This window comes from Erythrolamprus reginae, chromosome 9 (genome assembly GCF_031021105.1).
Source record: "Erythrolamprus reginae isolate rEryReg1 chromosome 9, rEryReg1.hap1, whole genome shotgun sequence".
Classification (NCBI taxonomy): Eukaryota; Metazoa; Chordata; class Lepidosauria; order Squamata; family Dipsadidae; genus Erythrolamprus; species Erythrolamprus reginae.
This window is the reverse complement of record NC_091958.1, coordinates 43,515,749-43,527,824: the sequence shown is the minus strand read 5'-3', so window position 1 is coordinate 43,527,824 and position 12,076 is coordinate 43,515,749. Positions and strand designations below refer to the sequence as shown.

General features: G+C 44.0%; 1 protein-coding gene across 1 annotated transcript in view; it reads right to left on the bottom strand.

Annotated features, from left to right (window-relative positions):
• Positions 1-12,076, bottom strand: part of DNAAF8 (dynein axonemal assembly factor 8) — a 144,041-nt gene that overhangs the window by 12,618 nt on the left and 119,347 nt on the right. The window contains exon 27 of the mRNA XM_070761003.1: positions 6,875-6,972. Coding sequence (XP_070617104.1) covers positions 6,875-6,972 — 98 coding nt within the window. The remainder of the gene's footprint in view (positions 1-6,874; positions 6,973-12,076) is intronic.

Here is a 12,076-nt window from a genome sequence, read left to right as displayed (position 1 = left end):
AGCGGCAGTCCAGTCTCCCTTTGAAAATCTCAAGTGTTAGACCTCCCACAACCTCCGCAGGCAACTTCTGTTCCACTGGTTGATCGTTCTCACCATCAGAAAGTTCCTCCTTATTTCCAGGTTGAATCTCTCCTTGGTCAGCTTCCATCCGTTATTCCTTGTCTGCCCTTCGGGTGCCTTTGGAAAACAGCCTGAACCCTTTCCTCTCTGTGGCAGCCCCCCAAATATTGGAAGACTGCTGTCATGTCTCCCCTGGTCCTTCTCTTCATCAGACTGGCCATGCCCAATTCCTGCAACCACTCTTCATATGTTTTAGTGTCCAGTCCCCAAATCATCCTGGTTGCACTTTCTCTAGAGTTTCAATGCCTTTTTTGTAGTGTGGTGACCAAAATGTATCAACCGGGGGATACACTCCAAGACCAGTGAGATATTAATACCACTCTATAACGCCCTGGTCAGACCACACCTGGAGTACTGCATTTAGTTCTGGTCACCACACTTCAAAGGAGACATAGTATGGATGGGTGTCAACAGACTCAAGCTCAACCCGGATAAGACGGAGTGGCTGTGGGTTTTGCCTCCCAAGGACAATCCCATCTGTCCGTCCATTACCCTGGGGGGGGAATCATTGACCCCCTCAGAGAGGGTTCGCAACTTGGGCGTCCTCCTCGATCCACAGCTCACATTAGAGAACCATCTTTCAGCTGTGGCGAGGGGGGCGTTTGCCCAGGTTCGCCTGGTGCACCAGTTGCGGCCCTATCTGGACCGGGACTCATTACTCACAGTCACTCATGCCCTCATCACCTCGAGGTTCGACTACTGTAATGCTCTCTACATGGGGCTACCTTTGAAAAGTGTTCGGAAACTTCAGATCGTGCAGAATGCAGCTGCGAGAGCAGTCATGGGCTTACCCAGGTATGCCCATGTTTCACCATCACTCCGCAGTCTGCATTGGCTGCCGATCAGTTTCCGGTCACAATTCAAAGTGTTGGTTATGACCTTTAAAGCCCTTCATGGCACTGGACCAGAATATCTCCGAGACCGCCTTCTGCCGCACGAATCCCAGCGACCGATTCGGTCCCACAGAGTGGGCCTCCTCCGGGTCCCGTCAACTAAACAATGCCGGTTGGCGGGCCCCAGGGGGAGAGCCTTCTCTGTGGCGGCACCGGCCCTCTGGAACCAACTCCCCCCGGAGATCAGAACTGCCCCTACTCTTCCTGCCTTCCGTAAACTCCTCAAAACCCACCTTTGCCGTCAGGCATGGGGAAACTAAACATCTCCCCCTGGGCACGTTGAAGTTATATATGGTATGTCTGTATGTGTGTATGTTAGTACAGGGGATTTTCTTAAACTTATAATATTTTAATTAATTGGATTGTATTGGATTGTTTTTCACTTGTTGTGAGCCGCCCCGAGTCTTCGGAGAGGGGCGGCATACAAATCCAAATAATAAATAAATAAATAAATAAATAGTAACTCTGGAGAAGGTGTAGAAAACAGCAACCAAAATGATTAGGGGACTAGAAACCAAGACTTATGAAGAGAGATTGCAGGAACTGGGCATGGATAGCCTAGAACTTGATGACCTGCAAGGTCCTTTTCAACTTGAATGAATGAATGAATGAATGAATTAAATCAATTAAATCAATCAATCAATCTGGATGCAGGACTCTAGGTGTGGTCTAACTAATTGAGGGCTGCATCAGGGTTGTGTTTGACCTGTATGTGTGTGTGTCTGGGTGGTGGGCACATTTCACTATGCACTGTTTTATGTTGTGTGTATATTAAACTTGTTAAAAATTAATAAAAATAATTAAAAAGAAATAGGGTTGTGTTTGACCTCGGGGGGCTGGGGTGGGCGTGGCTAAGGTGGGTGTGGCCAGCTCAACATCACTCGTGTTGGGGGCGCCTGTTGGTGCCGGAGCGCTTTGCCAGCATAAATGAACATCCGGGTTCCATTTTAGGCTGCGACGGCTTCCTGCAACCTCGGGCCAGTGAAAACGGAGTTCTAGTTTTGTGAGCAGAGGCATTGTGGGCCAGTCCTTCACTGTTTCCAGGGCAACCTCGGGCCAGAGCTAAGCACCCTGTGGACCAAATATGGCCCATGAGTTGACACCCTTGCTTTAGAGCAAGGGGGAAGACAATATTTTTCTGGTCTTAACAGAAGAGAAGATATTGCTTGGAGCTCCCCAAGGTTCTCTTTGCCTTCACCAGAAGTTTGTGTTTAATAGGAAAGTGAACACAAGAACAAGGGGACACAATCGGAGCTTAGTTGGAGGAAAGATCAGAAGCAACGTGAGAAAATATTATTTTACTGAAAGAGTCGTAGATGCTTGGAACAAACTTCCAGCAGACGTGGTCGGTAAATTCACAGTCACTGAATTTAAACATGCCTGGGACAAACATATATCCATCCTAAGATAAAATACAGGAAATAGTGTAAGGTCAGATTAGATGGATCATGAAGTCTTCTTCTGCCGTCCATCTTCTATGTTTCTGTTTCTAAGATTCTGCGTTGGCCTCACTGGTCAAGTTTAATTCCCCTTGAAATTCTGTAGTGCAAGCCTCCATTAACACGTACTTTAGTAGTAAACTTGCATTAAAAAAAAAACACCCTATAGTTAATTGCTTAAGCCATAATTACCCTCATGCTTTACACCAAAAGCAAACAAGCTCCATACTCGACTGCAGGAAATACAACTTTAGTAACCGAATAGTTGATGCATGGAACTTACTACCAAACTCTGTAGTTTCATCATGTAACCCCCAAAACGTTACCCTTAGACTATCCACTATTGACCTCTCCTGATTCCCAAGAGGTCGTGCATAAGGGCACCAGAGTGCCTTCCGTTCCTGTTCTAATGTTTCTCTTTTACTAGTATCACGTATATAAATATAGAAACATAGAAACATAGAAGACTGACGGCAGAAAAAGACCTCATGGTCCATCTAGTCTGCCCTTATACTATTTCCTGTATTTTATCTTAGGATGGATATATGTTTATCCCAGGCATGTTTAAATTCAGTTACTGCGAATTTACCAACCACGTCTGCTGGAAGTTTGTTCCAAGCATCTACTACTCTTTCAGTAAAATAATATTTTCTCATGTTGCTTTTGATCTTTCCCCCAACTAACTTCAGATTGTGTCCCCTTGTTCTCGTGTTCACTTTCCTATTAAAAACACTTCCCTCCTGAACCTTATTTAACCCTTTAACATATTTAAATGTTTCGATCATGTCCCCCCTTTTCCTTCTGTCCTCCAGACTATACAGATTGAGTTCATTAAGTCTTTCCTGATACGTTTTATGCTTAAGACCTTCCACCATTCTTGTAGCCCGTCTTTGGACCCGTTCAATTTTGTCAATATCTTTTTGTAGGTGAGGTCTCCAGAACTGAACACAGTATTCCACATGTGGTCTCACCAGCGCTCTATATAAGGGGATCACAATCTCCCTCTTCCTGCTTGTTATACCTCTAGCTATGCAGCCAAGCATCCTACTTGCTTTTCCTACCACCCGACCACACTGCTCACCCATTTTGAGACTGTCAGAAATCACTACCCTTAAATCCTTCTCTTCTGAAGTTTTTGCTAACACAGAACTGCCAATGCAATACTCAGATTGAGGATTCCTTTTCCTTTTCCCCAAGTGCATTATTTTACATTTGGAAACATTGTTATATCTTTGTATACCACCAATATATACTTGACAAATACATAAACAAACAAATAAGCAAACAAACAAATAAATAGAGTTACGCTTTGCTACGGAGAGGAGCGGCATACAAATCTAACAAATACTAATACTAATACTAATACTAATACTAATACTAATACTACTACTACTACTACTACTACTAATAATAATAATAATAATAATAATAATAATAATAATAATAATAATAATAATAAAATAATAATAAAACCGAATAAAGATGGTTAGTTTCTGGCTTAACGTGTTGCTTTGAAAACCAGCCAGATTGTGTGACTTATTCAAGAAACTCAAGTGAAAGGAACGATTCGCATATTAGTGCAGTGTGCGAAAGAGACATATGGAGTAGCTATCTATGTGTGAATTGGGCCACAGGAGAAGGAAAACAGCTTTCGTATGAGTTGGAACTAGCTGTGCAGAGAAGGGCATTTGCCTCCTATTTTAGCTATAAAAATAATCGTCAACGTACAGGGGTGGGTTCCAGTTGAATCTTGCTACCGGTGCGCATCTGCGCATGTGTCCCACCGTGCGATTTCACTTCGCCGCATGATCAGGAGCACATTGCAAGCCGAAACACAGCTGTGCTTCGGACAAAGAATAAAGGCCCACATTAAGACGAGGGCGGGTGGGAAGGCTTCTTCCAACATGGAGACGCCAGGAAAAAAATTGCTGAAAATTGCATCATCAGTGGATTCCTACAGATGCGGCGCTCTGGACTTGATCAGAATCAGGATCGAACTGCTGGCAGTCAGCAGTGTTAGCCTGCAATACTGCATTCGAACCCCTGAGCCACCACAGGGCAAAACTCACTTAACAGACATCTTAGCAATGGAAATTTTGGGCTCAATTGTGATTGAAAGTTGAGGACTACAGTGGTACCTCTACTTAAGAACGCCTCTACTTAAGAACTTTTCTAAATAAGAACTGGGTGTTCAAAATTTCCCCCCCTCTTCTTAAGAACATTTTCTACTTAAGACCCCGAGCCCAGAAAAATTTCCCAGAAAATTTGAGAGCGGCACGAAGACCCAGCCAGTTTCCTGCCATTCCCCCTTTAATCCCGGTCATCTCGGGCTTTTCTGGGCTGCCAGAGGAGCCTTTTGGTGGTGCTTAAGGAGGCTTTGGCAGCCCAGAGCGAACAAAGCATTTTCCTTTCTCTGGGCGCTTGGAGAGGGAATAAACCTCAGCCCAGAGAAAAGAAACGCTCCCTTCCCTCTGGGCAGTGACTCTCCTCCTCCTCTTCTTCCTCCTCCTCCTCCCAACCAAGTTCCAAGCTTTTATTTCTTTCCTAAAGCGTTTGCACGCAATATTTGCTTTTACATCGATTCCTATGGGAAAATTTGGTTGGTAAATCCACAGTAACTGAATTTAAACATGCCTGGGATAAACATATATCCATTGTAAGATAGAATACAGGAAATAGTATAAGGGCAGACTAGATGGACCATGAGGTCTTTTTCTGCCGTCAGTCTTCTATGTTTCTATGTTTCTAAAATTTGCTTCCACTTACAAACTTTTCTACTTAAGAACCTGGTCACGGAACGAATTAACTTCTTAAGTAGAGGTACCACTGTACCTGTATCCTTGCACCATGGTTGGTATGGTTAGTCTTTCTTAGTAATAGAATAGAATAGAATTTTTATTGGCCAAGTGTGATTGGTCACACAAGGAATTTGTCTTGGTGCATATGCTCTCAGCGTACATAAAATAAAATATACATTTGTCAAGAATCATGTGGTACAACACTTAATGATTGTCATAGGGGTCAAATAAGCAATGAAGAAGCAATATTAATAAAAATCTTAGGATATAAGCAACAAGTTACATGGCCTACTGATCAGATTAGGGAAATAAGAGGAGAAGCAATAGGTAGAAATATATTTCCCACCTCCTACCTCTGGATTTGCTGAGGATGCACTTGTTCCTATAACAATGCTAATTCTATTTATACTCCACTACATTTTCTCCAATCCCCCTCTATCTCCCTTGTGGTGGACCTGGAGCTGTTGCTAGAAGGAGCCACCTGGAACTCCAATGGTGAAAGGGCCAGGGGTGAAATGCTACTGGTTCAGCCTGGTTACGGACCTACCAATATCGATGGCTGCTAGCGACGGCAGCACGAAGCTCCGCCCCCTGAGATGTCGCCATTTTCATATCTTTTTTTATCCTCTGTGCATAAACAAAGCGTTCTGTGCATGCACAGGGGGTGAAAAAGTGCATGCAATATAGAGTCGGGGTGGCGCAGCAGGTAGAGTGCTGTACTGCAGGCCACTGAAGCTGACTGTAGATCTGAAGGTCAGCGGTTCAAATCTCATCACCGGCTCAAGGTTGACTCAGCCTTCCATCCTTCTGAGGTGGGTAAAATGAGGACCCGGATTGTGGGGGCAATAGGCTGGATCTGTTCAAAAGTGCTATTGCTAACATGTTGTAAGCGCCCTGAGTCTAAGGAGAAGGGCGGCATAAAAATTGAATAAATAATATAAATAAATAAATAAAATAATCAGTTTCCGGTCACAATTCAAAGTGTTGGTCATGACCTTTAAAGCCCTACATGGCATTGAACCAGAATACCTCCGGAACCGCCTGCTACCGCACGAATCCCAGCGGCCGATAAGGTCCCACAGAGTTGGCCTCTGGCGGGCCCCAGGGGAAGAGCCTTCTCTGTGGCGGCCCCGGCCCTCTGGAATCAACTCCCTCCGGAGATTAGAATTGCTCCCACCCTCCTTGTCTTCCGTAAACTACTTAAGACCCACCTATACCGCCAGGCATGGGGGATTTGAGAGACCTTTCCCCCAGGCTTATTATAATTTATGTTTGGTATGTATGTGCTGTTTGGTTTTTAATTATGATGGGGTTTTTAGGGTTTTTTTTTTCAATATTAGATTTGTGCCTGTATAATACTGTTTTTATCGTGTTGTGAGCCGCCCCGAGTCTTCGGAGAGGGGCGGCATACAAATCTAATAAATTATTATTATTAAAATACAAGAGCAGAGCGCGGATGAAAAAGCCTGCACACGAGCGCAAGCAAAGCAAGCCTTGGCGCATGAATTGTGCGCTTCTAGGATTGGTAGGGACAGTAAGTAGATTTCGACACTGGGACAGCGGGTGCAATTCTAGAACAGGTTAAACAGCTTCAGGAGCAAGGAAGAATTGTGTAGGTGCCTACCTCTCCCTCTTGTGATTCTGGAGACGTGGTGCCACCCGGTAATCCTTCCGGAAAAAACAGCCGAATGTCACGAACAGCAGCACAATAAGAGGCGGATCCTTAAAAAAAAACCAATAAGAGAGAGAGAGATAATGCAGAATGATGATTCCATCAGACTATGAATTAAACATTGTCTCCGTTCCTGCTCTTTTCACCAGAGTGATTGATGGTCTAGAGATTCCTTGAAGAAATTGCTTTAAAAAGGGCACCTGTCCTACAGTGGAACAGCAAACATTTAAGCCCATTATGCCGAGCAATGGTTTCATTATCTCTGTGCTATGTTGACTTGGCTCTGTTACGATTTGGCGTGCGCGTTGACAAAACACGATGCCGTTGGCTGACTTCTTTCTTGCCGCTGAGCAATGCAGTGAACGATGCTTTGTCTCCTTCTTGGCTGCCAAGTTACGGCAAGCTAGAAAATCAGAGGGGTCCCAGGGCCAAGTGGGTTGGGGGTAACCTGGGAGTTTACAGATTATTAGAGTTGGAATTATTAGAGTCATCTAGTCCAATGCTCTCTACATGGGGCTACCTCTGAAAAGTGTTCGGAAACTTCAGATTGTGCAGAATGCAGCTGCGAGAGCAATCATGGGCTTCCCTAGCTATGCCCATGTTTCACCAACACTCTGCAATCTGCATTGGCTGCCGATCAGTTTCCGGTCACAATTCAAAGTATTGGCTATGACCTATAAAGCCCTTCATGGCATCGGACCAGAATATCTCCGGGACCGCCTTCTGCCGCACGAATCCCAGTGACTGGTTAGGTCCCACAGAGTTGGCCTTCTCCGGGTCCCGTCGACTAAACAATGTCGTCTGGCGGGACCCAGGGGAAGAGCCTTCTCTGTGGTGGCCCCGACCCTCTGGAACCAGCTCCCCCCTGGAGATTAGGATTGCCCCCACCCTCCTTGCCTTTCGTAAACTCCTCAAAATCCACCTCTGCCATCAGGCATGGGGGAATTGAGACATCTCCGCCAGGCCTATATAGTTTATGCATGGTATGTTTGTGTGTATTTAAATAAGGGTTTTTTAGATATTTTAAATACTATTAGATTTGTTATACATTGTTTTTATTATTGCTATGAGCCGCCCCGAGTCTACGGAGAGGGGTGGCATAGAAATCTAATAAATGAATGAATGAATGAATGAATGAATGAATGAACGAACGAACGAACGAACGAACGAACGAACAAACAAACAAACAAACAAATATAAATAAATAAATAAAAAAATAAAAAATAAACCCCCTGCTCTAGCAGGAATTCCTACACTATTTCGGACATATGGGACTCCAGTCTCTCTTTGAAAGTCTCAAGTGTTGGAGCTCTCACAACCTCTGCAGGCAAGCTGTTCCAATGGTTGATCACTCTCAATGTCAGAAAGTTCCTCTTTATTTCCAGGTTGAATCTCTCCTTGGTCAGCTTCCATCCATTTTTCCTTGTCTGGCCTTTGGGTGCTTTGGAGAATAGCTTGACCCCCGCCCCTCAAATATTGGAACACTGCTATCATGTCATCCCTGGTCCTTTTCCTTGCTACACTAGCCATGCCCAGTTCCTGCAAACTGCTCTTCGTATGTTAAAGTTTCCAGATCCCTAATCATCCTGGTTGCCCTCTTCTGCACTTTCTTTAGAGTCTCAATGTCTTTTTTTGTAGTGTGGTGACCAGAATTGGATGCAGTACTCAAGTCCTAGGTTGTAAATCTGATATCCCAGGGAACCATAGATGTTCTTAGAATTATTACAAGCAGAAGAACAAGTAGTAAAAGGACTGACGAGATATTGGCAGGGCGAATTAGAAATTGATGAATGGGATATGGAAGGTATAATTGAAAATATTAAAAGAATTAAAAACACAAGAATAAGAGAGATGAGAAGAAAAATATTACATAAATGGTATTATACACCAGTACAATTAGCACGCTTTCAAACAACGAAGAAAGGAAATTGTTGGCATGGGTGTAAGGAAAAAGGAGTATTTATGCATATGTTTTGGGAATGTAATAAAGTTCAAAAATTTTGGAAATAAATACAAATGGAAGTGAATAAAATTACGAATGGTAATTGGAAAATAACTAAGGAAGCAGCATTATTGATAAAAAATAGTGAGGTAAAAGAATATGAAGAAATCAAAATTGCAGCGATAGAAAGTGCCCAGGCAACTATAGTGCTTGGGTGGAAAGATGACAATAAATGGACGATAAAAAATTGGTGCAAATACATGGCGGATCACATTCACTATGAAATTATGGAAATTAGACTACATAATTATAATGAAGAGAAATTAGCAGCAACAATGAGGCGGTGGGAGAAGGTTAAAAATTATATATTCACAACATCAGTAAGCGATGCAAATGTAAGAAATAAAATTCAATCACTCTATAAAGAATGAACAATGTAACCCAGAGACAAAACAAATGAAGGATACAAAATTGAATCTTCCCTGGTGAAGGGATTTTTTTTCTGTTTGGTGATGGTACACTTTATGCTTTTTGTTTTGTTTTTTGTAAAATTTTCAAAAAAATCAATAAAATTATATAATAAAAAAAAAGACATTTTGCACTTTCCATATGGTTTGTGTATTTTTAAATGTTGGGGTTCCTCCCCTTTTTAAAATAATGATATTTTATCATTTTTCTAACGATGGCTTTTATGCATCCATGGTTTTATTTGACTGATTGTCCACTGCCTAGGGTTGCTTTCAGGGAGAAGGCTGGCTATATAAGTGTCCTGAGCAAAGAAAGAAGGAAGGAAGGAAGGAAGGAGGGAGGGAAGAAGGAACGGAGGAATGGAGGGAGAAAGGAAGGAAGGAAGGAAGAAAGGAAGGAAGGAAGGAATTCCCAGGGTTGGGATATGTTAACCTGCTGTGAAGCACATACCCTGTTTCCCCGAAAATAAGACGTACCCCGAAAGTAAGGCATGTCAGAGGTTTTGCAGAATTTGCTAATATAAGGCACCCCGCGAAAATAAGGCATAGTCAAGTTTACATACGGTACGGTGGGAAAACATACGGTACCATTCAAAGCTGTTCATAGCGGTACCGTAATAATGTGGCGTCCCCTGCTGGCCCCTTCATCGCTTTGTACCGTCCAGTACAGCAGACACAGTCTGCTGCTGTCTCACCGCCATTACAGTCTCCACTACAGTGCGTAGATTGTAGTTCCTCTGGTGGCCGGAAGCTGCAATAACGGGAGTATACTGTTGTACCATATAAGTGCCGTCGTTTGTGTGTGTGTGTGCCATACGGACAGATACCGTACCATAATCAGTGTACCGTACAGTACACTTTCTTTGGAGGTGTCAGCTTTTCTGCCTGTGAATTTGCCTTATTTAAGAAATATAAGGCACCCCCCAAAAATAAGACGTAGCACAACTTTTGGAGCAAAAATTAATATAAGACAGTGTCTTATTTTCGGGGAAACACGGTAGTAGCGGATCTACCACTCATAACACAGGTCTTTGCAAACTTAGCCATTTTAAGACTTGTGGATTTCAACTTCCAGAATAGTGGCTGGGGAATCCTGGGAGTTATTCTGGGTGGGTTTCTGCTGGTTCGGACTGGTTCTTTAGAACCAATAACGGAAATTTGCCACCGCTTGCTGAATCAGCAGCAATGACTGGCGGTCCATGCACCTGAACCGATCCTCCGGTTGCCATAGATTGCAAAAAAACACACCTCTGTGCACGCGTAAAGGCTACTGCACATGTGCAGAGGGTTATTTCCATGAAGTGTCATGCGCAAAATGTGCACTTCTGTCACAATGCAAACCGGTAAGGAAGGGAAGGAAAACTCACCTCTGGTTATTTATTATTATTTTATTATTTATTTATTAGATTTGTATGCCGCCCCTCTCCGTAGACTCGGGGCGGCTCACAACACAATAAAATCAGTTCCTGACAAATCTAATAATTTACAATTTAAAATTTAAAATAGTTAAAAAAACCCATTTTTAAGCAGACATACCTACAGACATACCATACATGAATTATATAGGCCTGGGGGAGATGTCTCAGTTCCCCCATGCCTGACAACAAAGGTGGGTTTTAAGGAGTTTGCGAAAGGCAAGGAAGGTAGGGGCAGTTCTAATCTCTGGGGGGAGCCGGTTCCAGAGAGTCGGGGCCGCCACAGAGAAGGCTCTTCCCCTGGGGCCCGCCAACCGACATTGTTTAGTTGACGGGACCCGGAGAAGGCCCACTCTGTGGGACCTAATCGGTCGCTGGGATTCGTGCGGCAGAAGGCGGTCTCGGAGATATTCTGGTCCAGTGCCATGAAGGGCTTTAAAGGTCATAACCAACACTTTGAATTGTGACTGGAAATTGATCGGCAGCCAATGCAGACTGCGGAGTGTTGGTGTAACATGGGCATACCTAGGGAAGCCCATGATTGCTCTCGCAGCTGCATTCTGCACGATCTGAAGTTTCCGAACACTTTTCAAAGGTAGCCCCATGTAGAGAGCGTTACAGTAGTCGAGCCTCGAGGTGATGAGGGCATGAGTGACTGTGAGCAGTGACTCCCGGTCCAGATAGGGTCGCAACTGATGCACCAGGTGAACCTGGGCAAACGCCCCCCCTCGCCACAGCTGAAAGATGGTTCTCTAATGTGAGCTGTGGATCGAGGAGAACGCCCAAGTTGTGGACCCTCTCCGAGGGGGTCAATAATTCCCCCCCCCCAGGGTGATGGACGGACAGATGGTTGAAATCCACAAGCCTTAAAGTCACCGAGTTTGGAAACTCTTGACTTACAAGTATGCTCAGGGGATTTTGGTCCTTCCGCTGAAAATTTGCAACTTTAGAGTCAAGAGTGTGCAAACTATTTGGGTTGTGCTGCAGAGGGAGTCTAATAAGCAAAGGGAGCCCTAGGCAGAGCTGAGGCAAAGTTCCCTTCGATTTCATTTCAATTAAATCAAATTAAGTAGAGTTAACTCGATGATCTCCTACGTGTTAGTAATTATCCCTTTCTTCCCTTGATAATTGCACTTCGGCAGCAACTTTTGGAAAAGCTCAAAACTTTCAGGGTTCGTCCGAGATGCTGCATGTCTGCATCTATTAGCTCAATCCTTCTCAAATAGTGGGGCAGCACAGAGCCATTCCAGGGGGGTGCATGTGACCCCGGGCTACCTTTGAAAAATGTTCGGAAACTTCAGATCGTGCAGAATGCAGCTGCGAGAGCAAT